This window comes from Metopolophium dirhodum, chromosome 4, assembly GCF_019925205.1.
Source record: "Metopolophium dirhodum isolate CAU chromosome 4, ASM1992520v1, whole genome shotgun sequence".
Taxonomy (NCBI): Eukaryota; Metazoa; Arthropoda; class Insecta; order Hemiptera; family Aphididae; genus Metopolophium; species Metopolophium dirhodum.
In genome coordinates this window covers 26,608,879-26,622,757 of record NC_083563.1, presented here as the reverse complement: position 1 = coordinate 26,622,757, position 13,879 = coordinate 26,608,879, and the positions used below count along the sequence as shown (strand labels likewise).

Genomic DNA, 13,879 nt, shown 5'->3' with positions numbered 1-13,879 from the left:
ATCGTGACGTTACACGTCTAACTAGGTGCCCTTCAAAATGATTTGTTCGATTTCAGATTTTCACAAGATTATGTAACCATTTTGTAATCAAATGTAAACCAAAATTCGAGATTCCTGACTTAATTAAAATCCCGTAAAAATTGCTATAACTTATAAGTTGGGTGGTCAACATCGTGGCATCATTTAAACAAAGCATAATATAGTTAATATTTTAAACTTATCTAAACAGATTTCTTTTTCAAAACCACGAACTTGATAAGAGCTGTTTTCCAGATGCTATTGAAAATAATTTATCACCGATTCTCATAAAAATAAAAAAATAAATAATTTTATTGTAGATACACATAATAATTATGTAGTTACTACCTAGTCCTTAATTATATAATTTATAAACCTATTAGACCACATAAAAGTGTGTAATATACGTAGTTTGTTTAAGTTATTCAAACTACTTACAAGCAAATAAGGCACAACTAGAATACACAAGGTTTCGAATAATCGAAGTTCAAACAATAATAATAATAATAATAATAATAATATTCAGTATTCACTCTACTATATCTATATTTATATACACCTAATCGTTATGGAAGAATAATGCGATTTTGTTGTACATGACAATATATCTTAAATACAATAATAATATTATATGTACAATTTTATAATCTATGTAATAGGTAGTGTTTCTTATCTAAATACAAAAATAAATAAATAGTTTATATTAGTTTCCTTTGGACGAGTAATACCGAACGATTACAGTTCCAATTGGAATGTACACACACGACACACAAATATAATAAAAAAATATTATTCCTATAATAATAATTGTACCTACATAAATTAGGGATAAAAAAATTGATAATTCAAATTATTACTTATTTACATAAAAATGATTATTTTATACCTTATAAATATCGATTCCTATAATATAATCTTGATCTTTTTTAATAGATCGTCTCTGCGAATGAGCTTGTCACATAAATCTCGACGACGGTGATTTGTACGAAACCATGATCGTCTATCGGTAATTATTCATCATTAGTATATACCTGCCGTGGGTGATGCAGAAGACGGTCTCTCATGCCTGCACACCAAAATGCCTATAGAGCGTACTGCAGAGCGCATAGAACATACAGAGCAAACACGTCTTATACACACGAATTATTTGAGGAGACATGAACGATTTGAAATGAGGCGTGTCGGATTCATTCGAATTCAGTTTGATACTCGTACGTGTCAAACTGAAACCGCCTGTGTCAGTTGATGAAAGGCGGAAGTGGCGTGAACGGTGGCTCAACTTTTATCGCAGTCTCCTCTTCCCCGTCTTCGTCTATCTGCTGCTGCTGCTGCTGCTGCTGCTGCTGCTGCTGTTGCTGCTGCTGTTGCTGTTGCTGTGGATGCTGATGCTGATGCTGCTGGTGATCCTGGACTTCGTATCCCATGGTACCGACGATGTCGCACTCGGCGTCCGGCTGCAGGAGTCCTGCCATGTCCTGGCTCATCACGTACGAGTCGACCACGTGCTTGTTGAGCTGATGCCCGTGATAGTCGCGGTCGGGTGGCGATTGATCCAACGGACCCATCATGTCCTGCCGGGCCAGGCACTGCATGCTGGCCGAGAACAGGCCCGGGCTGTCTTGTGGCTGGACGGCGTACGGCGTGCCGCCGAAGTTGTTGTTGTTGTTGCTGCCGCTGCCGTGGAACGCGTTCTGCGCGAACGGCGACGACCCGTTGCTGTTGAGCAGGTTCAGGTGTGCGAGGTCCCCGTAACCGGCGGCACCATAGCCCCAGGGCTCCGAGCCGCTGAGCGTGACCGGTGAACACGTGCCCAACGACGGCGACACGTTACCACCGAACGTCGTCAGTGTGGTAAATGACGTCGAGCTCACCGACGATCCCGGAGATCCGGACGGGAAAACTGTAACGTAATCGTAATATGATGATAAGATTACTGCACACGTCAAGAAGATCGATCGTTTTGTCGATAAACACTCCCAAAATAACCATACGGTTGTGTTTGATAGGGGTGGTTAAGAGGACGTCACACCCGCACGTGTTGCCTTGTGTAACGAATTATATAATAGACAATTTGCGTTCAGCCTGACCGACTTTGTGTATTATTAACATTAATATGAGAGTGAATTGATCTTTAGTTAAACTTATAGATAAGAGCATTATTTGTGTTTTTTACGTACGTGATTGGATTGCATACTATTTTAATTATTTGTAATTTGGTTTTATAAATTGCAATATTTTTCATAGGTCTACCTGTTTAGTCATAACTCGCTTAAAAATAGAAATTTCGTCAAAACCCAACGTACAAACATTTATAAAATGTTCTTACCTTTAAGATTTTCAATAGATTAATTCACTTTAATAATATTAAAGCTAGGTAACAATACAAAATTTGTTTCGCTTAAGGAAAATTTGGTATGTCTTACGTTTGTAAAATAGTGACAATGCATGGTAGCTGCGGTGTAGCGTCTTCTATTGTGAGGAGGTTGAATCTGAAGGGTGTTGGCCAACTACCAATAAACATGTATGCGTACTATAGCTCAGTGGCTTAAAAAATGATTTTGCAAAGATGTGCTAAGACTCACGATATAATAATTTAGTAGGTACTAAATATATATAGTACTACAGTATTCAGGACGTAAAATATAAAGATGATTTCAGGGCTTCGGGCATATTATAATAATTATCTAATCATAATTAATTTAATGAAATATATTAACATTTTAACATACGTTATATGTTATCACTTGTTAGTTGTTTTTGATGTAGGTACACAGAAAAAGTTGTAAATTTGAAATTAGTCACAATAGTACTCGTTACCTACCTATAATATTATTTTTGACAGGATAATCTTATGAATATCCGTTTATAAAATTAACCGGTCATTACATGATACACACAAAAAGCAAAAAATAAAGAATATGAATAACAAGTTTAATTTCAGATTATCGACCAGAACTTAGAAAAAAAAATATTTTTAATTATTAGCTTAAAGTTTTTACGTAATTTATATTTTTTGCCAACTGCAATATAATATAATTTGACATTTTTTATGTTACACTTGAGACTAAACGTTATATTATATTTTTGACTATTTGAGCGACAAGATGTGTATTTAGCATGTATGTATATAGTTTATTACCAGCTGTATTCTAGAACACACTTACCGGAATTGGTCAAGTAAACGGTTTTCCTGGGTGGTTCCCTCTTCCGCCACTTAGCCCTCCGGTTTTGGAACCATACTTGAACCCTGGACTCGCTAAGCTTAAGGTTCAAAGCCAATTCTTCTCTGGCGAACACGTCAGGATATGGAGCTCTCTCGAACGCTCGTTCCAACTCTTCCAGTTGATGAGACGTGAACGTTGTTCTGCAAATAGTAAACGATAGTGATATAACGGACTACGGTATTGTACAATGTATAATAAATTATAATGATATTGGTTGGAAATCATGTTCTGGGCCGCTTTACGATGTTATATTTAAAGTGATGGATAAAAATATTCCAAATAAGAAAAAAATGTTATATTTTATTCTAATAATGTTATTCAAGGTACCTATTTTATGAATATACTGACCTCGTCTTTTTCTTCTTCGTACCGTTATTGTCGGTGTTTTTCGATTTAGAACTAGATTTCTTTGGCACCGGTTGATCAGCCGGTAGTCCTGCAAACAAAACAAACGATTTTTTGACGATAAGAAAATGTGAAAAAACGATAACTTGTAAAAGAAACATTTGTATCTTGCAGTGGTATTCGTTCACAATAAATAAATTGGTATTTTACCATTGAAAAATTGCGTCAAACATACAACTTTTAAATATTTCAAATTATTTTTTTTTTTTTGTTAATTAACAGGAAAAAGTATATTATTTAGTAGACTATTTAAAATTTATACTTTTTTATATTTATGTAATTTATAACGGTAAATTATTTAGTAATCATTTTTCAAACTATTAAACTATTTTCTGTTTCAACCAGCTACTGAGCTACGCCTATCTGCGTAATAGAAGTCAATATCTATAACCACAAGATAAAAATTGATCTTATTATTCCTATTTCCTGTGTACGTTGTTGTGTCAATACGAAATTTCGTGATTTCATGACTTCACACACCTGCACATTATAATATTTTAGTAGCAAGCTGTTAAAAATATAATAATATACCTGAAGACTGTTGACCGGTGGTCGGCAACGGGTTCGCGTCCATTTCCAGCTTGATGGCGTGTTTCTGGCCGTTGGCGTTGACGACGATGTCGGCCGGCTGCACCTGAACGGTGGACGTGACCGGCATCTGAAACATGTCCTGCGGATCGCCAATCTGTACCTGCCTGTCCTGCTGCTGCTGCATTTGATCCTGGACGCCGTGATGGTGCCGATGCATGTCCATGTCCTGGAGCTGGTGGTGGTGATGGTGGTGATGGTGCTGCAAGTCCATGTGGTCGGGCACGGGCAGCGCGTATCCCATCATGTCGCCCGGCTGTTGGAACGCCAACAGCGGCTGGTGCTGGTGGTGCGCGGGCGGCGACCCGGGCTTGGTCTGGTGGTGGTATTCGTTGAACATCATCGACTCGTCGAACGCGCCCTCGTCCATGGTTGGAACGGGTGAAAACCCGTCGGTGGTTATTGTTGTTGGCGTATTCGTCGTATATAATTGCGGTTATCACAGGTTCGCGTCCACACGCACACGCACGCGTCACGACAACGAGAGACGGGCGGCGGTGGTCCTCCGTGAGCGGCGGTGGTGGTGGAGGGACGGTTAATTTCTGTTGATTGTCTACAATTGAAGCGGCGGCGGCGGTGACGACGACGGGCTGAATTATAGAGGACCTAATATTATTATATTAAATAAACTTCGTTTAAGGGCAATTTAAAAAAAGCGAACCCGGTTTTAATAGCGGTCGGGCGCGCGCGACTTGGAGCATTCGCGTAGTCGCTGCTCCTCCGACGCGGGTGAGTGGCTCGTTCGGTCTCTTCGGAGACGCAATCGGAAAAACGAAAACAGATAAATACGAATCGCCGGCGCGTCGCACGTACAAATTACGTTTGTTAATTATTATTATTATTATGATAAAATGTGTCCGCGCGGCGACGACTTATATTATTATTTTAAACGGCGATGGGAACGCGTGTGGCCGCTGCGGTGTACGTCGTGCTCGGACCGTGTGAAGTTCAAAGTAAAAACGTACCGTGTGCCCGATGTAAGTTTTCGCGTTCGACGGGACGTGCGTGCATATATATGCGCGTGTACGTGGGCTGCGACCAATAGGGGCTTTTGGGAGTGGTGGCCCGTCGACCAATGCGACGCGCGTACACACAGCTAGGTATACGGCTCGCGGGGACCGAAGTGGTCCCTTCGACTATTATAGTATCGCACACGCACACTCGCGCACACGCACGCACACACACGCACGCGCACACATACAATATTATTATTATTATTATATTGTACCGACACGGTATTAATATTATAATATTAAAGTGTCACTGCGGCAGACGGAAATAATCCCGTTCGGAAGATATTAACATGATAATAATATATACAACGACGCACCAAGTACGCGACAACACTGCGAAATAATAGCAAACAATAATACAATTAACGCTGTTCTTGACGATAATACAGAGAACGTATATAGGTACCATATAATATATTATCGTCTCCGTCCATCTAACGTGTATATTATAATATTATAATATCGCAAAACCCTACTAGAAATCGTGGCATGCAGGATTAATATTCGAGTTTAGACAGTTTAATATTTTCACCGAATTCGAAAGGGAGGTTGTACTTTCGAGATAATGTCGTATCCATTTTGCAGTAAAATATTGTGTATTTAAGAAGTTAGAGCGTGTTATGTTTTATTTAGATGTTATTATTGGAGATGGGTCGAACCTCAAAACATAGTCTCGAACCGAACCTATTAATGGTGAACCGAACTTTTTAATCGTACTTGAACAGAACATGTCGTTCAACATCAAACCATACTGTACCATATTATATTACTTATTATATTTCATTATTGAACTTGAATCCAAACTAAACTTTTGAATTAAATGACAAATAAAACTTTATAGTTTTATGTCAAACCTAATAATAACTAACAACTATATGCTAAGGAGTAGAACTAATGACCAATTTTTTTGGAGTTTGAATTAATTATAGAATTTTGAACATTTTGTTTGAGTTCGGTTCGGTATTTTTGAAGCTTAGTTCGACTTTCGAATTCGAACCGAACACCTAAAGTTTGGTTCGATTGTTATAGGCTTATAATATAGACATACCTATAGCCAATTTTTGTTTTGGTGAGAGAATAATACCTACCTAATTATATTTATGAATAATGAGTGACATTAATTAATGACATAATATATAAGAATTTATAATATGCAAAAATTATCTGAGCATAAAATAAGTACTATATAGACTAAAATATTTTGCGTTTCTTTTATATTTGGTGTAAAATAATTATTATTAATGGATTATTATTCTTAGTACTTACATAAAGTATATTCACTTAAAAACTATACTCGTTCAAATTGCGATTAGGATGAATTTAAAGAAATAATCATCTATCTTACAATTTACAGTAAAACTAGAAAAGGTAGTTCTTATAGGTATATATATAACAAAAAGTTTTTATCGCTATAGTCTATAGGACACTCCACAAACGGTATAAAAATCTACTTACCCATCTAAATGGTCTTTATGTATATACTTACTATATGACTTGATTTTTTTTTGCAATTCAGAAGTCAAACTATTTATATTAAACTATATAATATACAAAATCATAATAATATGCGTTGGTACTTAAACATTTTACTTAGTACTAACAATTTTGTAAATCATTTTTCAGTTTATCGAAAAGTTACGCCATTTATAGCCATAAGATATTTTTGATTATTATTAATTATTCTTTTTATTATTAAATTTGATTATTTATACAAGGATTATTATTTTATAGCAGGACACAACTTATCAACATCTTCGCTGAGAATCGTTTTTCGTATACTATAATTTATCATTGAATTCAAATACAACATAACCATTACAATGACATACTCTACAACTACTGTACTTTTTTTAAAATTTAATTCAGCCCATTAATTGTATTGGCAAATTTATGCAAGGAAATATATAACTAAGTAGTTATCATAGTTTAAATTAAGGGAACATAAAAAATCTGTCACATTAAAAAGCATAAATAATAATACAAATTTGAAATTCTGCACTTCGTAATAATAACATAGGCACAAGTCAGAAGGTATGCAGAGTTGAATGGGCTGAGTCCCCCAATATTTTTATTAATAGATACCTATATAATCCAAAAATTCTCTATTTCTACAGGAAGAAATTTTATAATTGTTATATTATTGTATTATAACTTTTATTTATTTATCATTAATTTTCTTGAACAGATGCGTAGCGCAGGGTAGAGTAACATCACAATAGTATATAATCTTGAGACTTGTCACCGACATAATAAATTACATGTATACTTACCTACAGTTACAATTTATATAGCTATGTAATATTATACAAAATGTTTCTTTTAAAGGTGTACTTTTATCTTCTTGAAAAGTTTTAACGTTTTCGGAACTGTACTTTTACATAATTTTAAATCATTACTAAAAAATAATGTGTTTGAAAAAATGTAATTTTTCTTCTATTTTCTATCGTTATATTATCATTTATTCGTAAGTTTTTTGTTTTTTAAAAGACCATACAATTTTAATTTCATATTCTAAAGCAGATTATTTTCTGAAAATTTCAAAATAAAGATTAATACATATTACTCATTTGTTTTAACCATTATGCTAAATAAATTTTTTCTCTTGTAAAATTGTAATTTTAAATTAGTTGCTTATCTTTTATTTTGTTTTCCTTCTCTATATAATATATTATTATTATTATATTGCTTCTAACTCAATCTAATCAACTTATTGTCCGTGTAATCGGGTTATTTAACCTGTTTTATTTGTATAAGTATTTAAATCGAATTCTCAACAATAATATATATAATTAGGCTTAAGTATTTAAAGTTCAGATGAGCGGCGTAGAGGACCAATAATTGGTGGAGTATTCCTAGTGCCATGAATTAACTGGTAGCAACTTATTAACTTTACTCACTCAAAATTTGATTATATATATTGAAATAATATACATCAATTCGGTTACAGTTGCAAATTCGGTTAAGTGCCAATGCATAATATTATGCACATGACAATTCATAATTATTTTTTTATAAATAAACAACGGTGATATATATTGCATAATATGTGTGTGAGATATATTATCAAGAGACCTTTGTCAAGGAAACCTAATACTCCGATCGTCACTGTGCGTTTACGGGGGGGGGGGGGGGGGAGTAGAGAGACGATCAGATAAGTAATATAATAGTATATTTATGACATCCGTATTGCTTCCGGAAGTCAAACATCCCGACTAAACGACGGGGTACCCAATCGCAAACGCTAACAAAAGTGCCGAACGTATTCGCGGTTCCGTTTCTCGAAAATTACCTCAAAATCGCTGTGCTTATCAAATTTGTTCAACCGATCGTGCGCCAGAAATTTTTTTTTAAGAATTTCGTGTAGAACTGCATAGTGTGTCCCACCATGCAACGACCCTCTACACACACACACACACACGTTGCTCAGCCGTAACGACGTGCACCATATATTATAAACTGAGTAGCATATATAATACTATATACATCGTCGCATACATATAGACCTTTTAACACTGATGCGGAGGGTGATTAGCCTCGAAAATGCGGGACGATTATTACGGAAGCCCTTATTATTATTGTTATTATATTTTTTCATCGTCATGCGCGTAATATATAATATTATGTACATAACATATTACATACGACGTGTTGCTGCTCTGCGTGCAGTGCCTATATATATATATAATAATAATACGACCGACGCGATCGTCTCCGCGATAAACGTCTGTTCTCGCGTCGATTCCCATCACATAAGTGGTAAAAATACAATATAATATTATTGTTATTATTATTATTATTATGTATACATATTTCCGACGAAGAGTGTCCAAGCGAGATTAATGTACAATACTACATAATATATTATGCTTTACCCCTGCAGCGCTGCACACCGTTTTTGAAAAGCGGGTAATTTAACACGCAAAAGTCACGGCCCCTCTCATCACACGCCGCACACAACCGCGGTATATATGTACGGTATACCTACATATAATGGACGCGCGAGACCTGTGGTGGCGTCCGCCGCACCAATTGAGCGCATTATCCGAGTACGCAATCTTTTCGCGTATTGTACAACTATATAGCTGCAGCACGTACAATGTCGGCGGTTTTATCGCTACAATAATACCTGCAGTGTATTATATACGCGACTGAGCGCACAAAGCGATGCATTTTATCTCAACGTTTCGAGCACTCTGCCGAGTATTTATCGAATTCGTTTAAGAGGACGCTACACGCAGATACCTGTTTTATTCGCCGTCTTACAATAGTTCTTTAACATAGCAAATTCACGACCAGCAGATCACGTTTATATAGTTCCGTTAGTTAAAAAATTTGAGCGAATCGACATATTGTGAAACTTGATGGTCATAACTGTTGTATTAACATTATCCGTGTTTCTATGTGGGTTTTTTTTACAATAATTCAGATTTTGAGTGACAGATGGTCATTTTTAATTTACGCTATATTATATACGCATAACTCGCTAAAAAATTTAACTATCGTGAAAAAACCCCACAGGAACACGGATAATGTTCTTACCACCATGTTCAATAATAGGTCGATTCACTCTAGTTTTTAAAGTAACGGAGCTAAGTGTGATCCGCTGAGCGTAAATTCTCTATGTTACGCACTTGTAAGACGGAGACAACAAATGGCCGTTTAACGTCATCTTAATGTCCGCAGCTAAAATAATATAATAATCTTTTAGATTATTTTAATTTTTCCTAAGCGGCAACCCGTTTTTGTTTCGTATTCTGAACCGTATTTACTTCACTTTCTCAGTATCTCCGTATAAACTTATTCGTTTTTTTATTAAATTTAAATTAGTGTTTAAAGTTTAGATGAATAGATGTTATAGTTGTGTACATGTGGGATATCCCTATATTATTACAACACTCTTCTTCTCTAATCCACTTATCTTAATTCCCTATAGCAAATAATACCAAATTAAATAGGAAATATTTTCATTGACTATAATATGGTCATTGACATTAATACCTATATAGTATATATTATATGTACCTATTAACACTTACGCTTTTGACGATAACAATGGATATTATAATGTAATAAAATAAACAATAAACTGTTTGGACCGCTTCTGGTAGTAGCTGACTTAATTCTTGTAATATTGTATTTATCTCGTAAAACCCTGTACGCTAACCTACTGATTTACTAGTAGGAAGTTTCGTCATCATTCATTATAAATACGCAATCGCCGAGAGTATATTATAGGTGCCTATAACCATCATCGGAAAGAAACGGTAGCAAGTATGGATTGGAAATCATTTAACGAATTTTTTTGATTTTTTTATTTGAGCCGCACTAGGTGCTATGGTTATTGGCTTTCAATATTTACAACAGAAATATATACATTTACATTATGATAATATTAAACATAACAGTGTGAATCTTACAATAAAAAATGCGATGAGTGTCTACAAGAAGATGGAAAAAAAATGAAAAAGAATTAGATAGAATTATTTAATTTACTTGTTATTAAGAATTTTAGAATTTTGTTGATGTTTTCTTGGACAGGTCCCAATGCTCCGTATAGGTGTTTTGGTAAATATTTTAAACTTGTTCTGGTAGCTGCATAGTTACGACAATAAAGTATGATGTGTTTGACAGTTAGAGCTTCGCCCCACAAGTTGAGCAATGTAATATTGTCGCACAAGCAATTGGTAAGTATAAATGTATAATAGGTAAAATTTTTAATTCAAAAGTAAATTTAGACTTATCGTATATATAATATATATTTAATATTACAATAAGAGACACATATTCCCAATACATATTTTATATCAATACAATATTATTATAATATAATAATTTAATAACATATTATAAGAAATCGTTTTACTGAATATTACATTATTATGTACCTAAAATGTTGAAAAATACTAATAACAGTAATAACGTAGCCCGTATAATATATGAATCACAATACTAGATCACGCCCGATATTTATGAGTTATGGTAATCCGATTTCAAACAAGTAGGTAGATATCTGATATATTATATTATAGGTATACATGAGCACATTAAACACGTTTTGGACAACGATGAAAGTTAGCGTATTGCCGATTAACCTTATGATATAGCTGACTATAGTGCATGTATAATGTATATAATATGGTCATTTAATATGGATCATAATTTATTATTTATGTTGCTAGTAATTTCACTTCAATTTCGAGTACAACTCAATCAGCAGACGTGCGTATTAGTTGGTTCGATATAATATTAATGTATATACTATACTATACAAATACAATCCACTTACATATAGAGATTATAAGACAGAATAGGGACGCTCTCTTCGTACAAAGTATGTAGGTACCTACACCATGTGCACGTATACGAAATAATATATGCAAGAAGTACGAACCATAAGCGTATATTTAGCAAAGATTTATTTCGTGGACTAGGGCTAATAATTGTTGCCACAATTTCAACCCCATCCCTGCTATCCCAGCAATTAACGTTTGTACATTATAAGCAATTTATTTGTACAGAACATAATAGTAAAAATTTAACTATAAACGAGATAATATTATAATCATCGACGATTTATAAGCCGTCCGTTTTCACGGAAAAAAATATTAATGTTTTTCAAAAAATTATAAATTGATAAAAACATGAACCTGCAAATATTATATTGCTGCCCACATACCGTGACTACGTTGCTATACGGTTAGAACTTCTTTTACATTTATTTTGTTTACGTTTTAACTAGAAAAATATTTAAATATTATTTACATTGGAAATGTATAAAATTATGTTAGATACAAATTAAAGTGATAAATAAATTGTATATAATTAAAATTAAAATTTAGTTTTTTTTTTAAATTCACACACTTTTTCAAAATGTTTCTGCTTTAGCCCTGGTCCACGTCAAAGTAAATACGTCCTGGTATTAAGACTTTAAAAAAGTGATAATATTTTGAGCAGTTGCACATTTTATGGTAAATAAACAAAACTGAAAACACAATATATTATATCAATATTAACAATAAAAAGTTGGATTAAATATTTAAATCTATGCCACTAATATGTTAAATGTTTCCTACATTAAATGTATAGTGCAATGACTGCAATGATTACAATAATACAGTAATAATAAAAGAAACTTAATAATTAACTTTAACAGGATAAAAATATGTATCTAAGAAAAATCATTAAATACCAAAAAAAATAACAAAAAGCCTCTTTAAAACGCCTCTACGATACTTAAAATAAAAGTGATTAAAAACGTATTTAATGCTATTATAATAGTGTTTAATATGCGGCAGGTATGTAAAAAATGTTTCAACATATATATTATTATTTATAATTTAACGTAAACGTTACAGGCAATGTGATACATTATACATAGCCCAGCCCTTGTATACTTTGCCAGGTATTTTTGGTAACTCATTAAAATACTATTTTGCGTGAGCAAGGTAATATACGTATAAATTATACTTATACTGAGTTATAAGTATATACCTATAGGCGTAAAGCCGTCAAATACGGGTTTTACGAAAATTACGATTAACGTTTGTGTCGCGAAATGTTTAAAAAAAGATTTTTAACAATTATTTTCGACATACTCGATACCGTTTAAATTATATTATTTAGAATACTACTATGTATTAAATATACAGTGATAACCTCAGTTGGCGAACATTTCTCAAAAGCAGACTTTCCAATATTACTGTGGACACTCTTTAAATAAACGTGAATCGGCCCATATGTATGAATGCCGAACAAAAATCTAATTCAAGACAATTATTATTCTGGATCCTTTGTCAGGTATCGGGTGGTATATATTTATACATTTTAAGAATAAATAATGGACGCATATCATCATGAGAAATTATTATAAATTAAAATTATTTTTATTGACTTTGTAATCTAGTAAGACATAAAATGTAAAAAATAATGTGTTATTCTATACCTATAATTGTTATACATTAAGTCGGGTGGTACTACTGAGTACCTTCCCACTCTGTTATATTCACCGCTATTTCACTCAACAAAATTATTTATTGTACAAAATTATGTATAGCTTGTAATATTATGCTTTTGATAAAAAAAAAAAAAATTGTTATACATTAGTATACTTTTAGTAAAATAGTATAATTAAATATTTAAAATGTTACTATAAAGTAAATAAAACGAAGAATCTATGTACGAGGAAAATCGTAAAATATTATATACCGGTATTGTGTTATTATATTTACATTTTTTTATGATAGTTATGAGGATACTTTTGAATCTGTTCCAATTTTAAGTGTTTTGGCTCTTAATTTTTTTTATATTGAACTTAATTTCACTATTTTCGAAGAAATTTAAAATTTAAAAAATTTACATTTGTCATTATAACTATCAACAATTTCCAAATAGTGATGGTTGTAATTTTGTAGTGCGTTGATAAACGGTCATCTGACTACAATTTAGTGAGTACTACAGTCTACAGAGTACTGAGTAATTGTATGTAAGTATAATAAATAATAATCTGCATGGTTTATAGCACTTAAAATTGCATAAATATGCACTATAATATATATAACCTGAAATTTCGCTAAATATGTAATAAAAATAATAAAATATGCAAAAATATTAGGTATGATATTAAATAGGAGA

At 33.2% G+C, this 13,879-nt stretch overlaps 1 protein-coding gene across 1 annotated transcript; it reads right to left on the bottom strand.

Annotated features, from left to right (window-relative positions):
* Positions 1–300: 300 nt before the first annotated feature.
* On the bottom strand, positions 301–5,191 carry LOC132942644 (probable serine/threonine-protein kinase yakA). The gene is made up of 5 exons (XM_061011211.1): positions 4,897–5,191; positions 4,179–4,825; positions 3,591–3,678; positions 3,183–3,382; positions 301–1,918 (listed from the first exon to the last, which is right to left on the bottom strand). The coding sequence occupies exons 2-5, from the start codon at positions 4,603–4,605 to the stop codon at positions 1,257–1,259; spliced, it is 1,377 nt and encodes a 458-aa protein (XP_060867194.1). The 5' UTR covers positions 4,606–4,825; positions 4,897–5,191; the 3' UTR covers positions 301–1,256.
* Between the last annotated feature and the right edge of the window lie 8,688 nt (positions 5,192–13,879).

Coding starts and splice junctions, on each gene's coding strand:
- LOC132942644 (XM_061011211.1), bottom strand. CDS start 4,605: ATGGACGAGGGCGCGTTCGACGAGTCGATGATGTTCAACGAATACCAC. Junction 3,383..3,590: donor ACGAAGAAGAAAAAGACGAG/GTCAGTATATTC, acceptor TACTATTTGCAG/AACAACGTTCACGTCTCATC. Junction 1,919..3,182: donor CGTTTACTTGACCAATTCCG/GTAAGTGTGTTC, acceptor ATTACGTTACAG/TTTTCCCGTCCGGATCTCCG.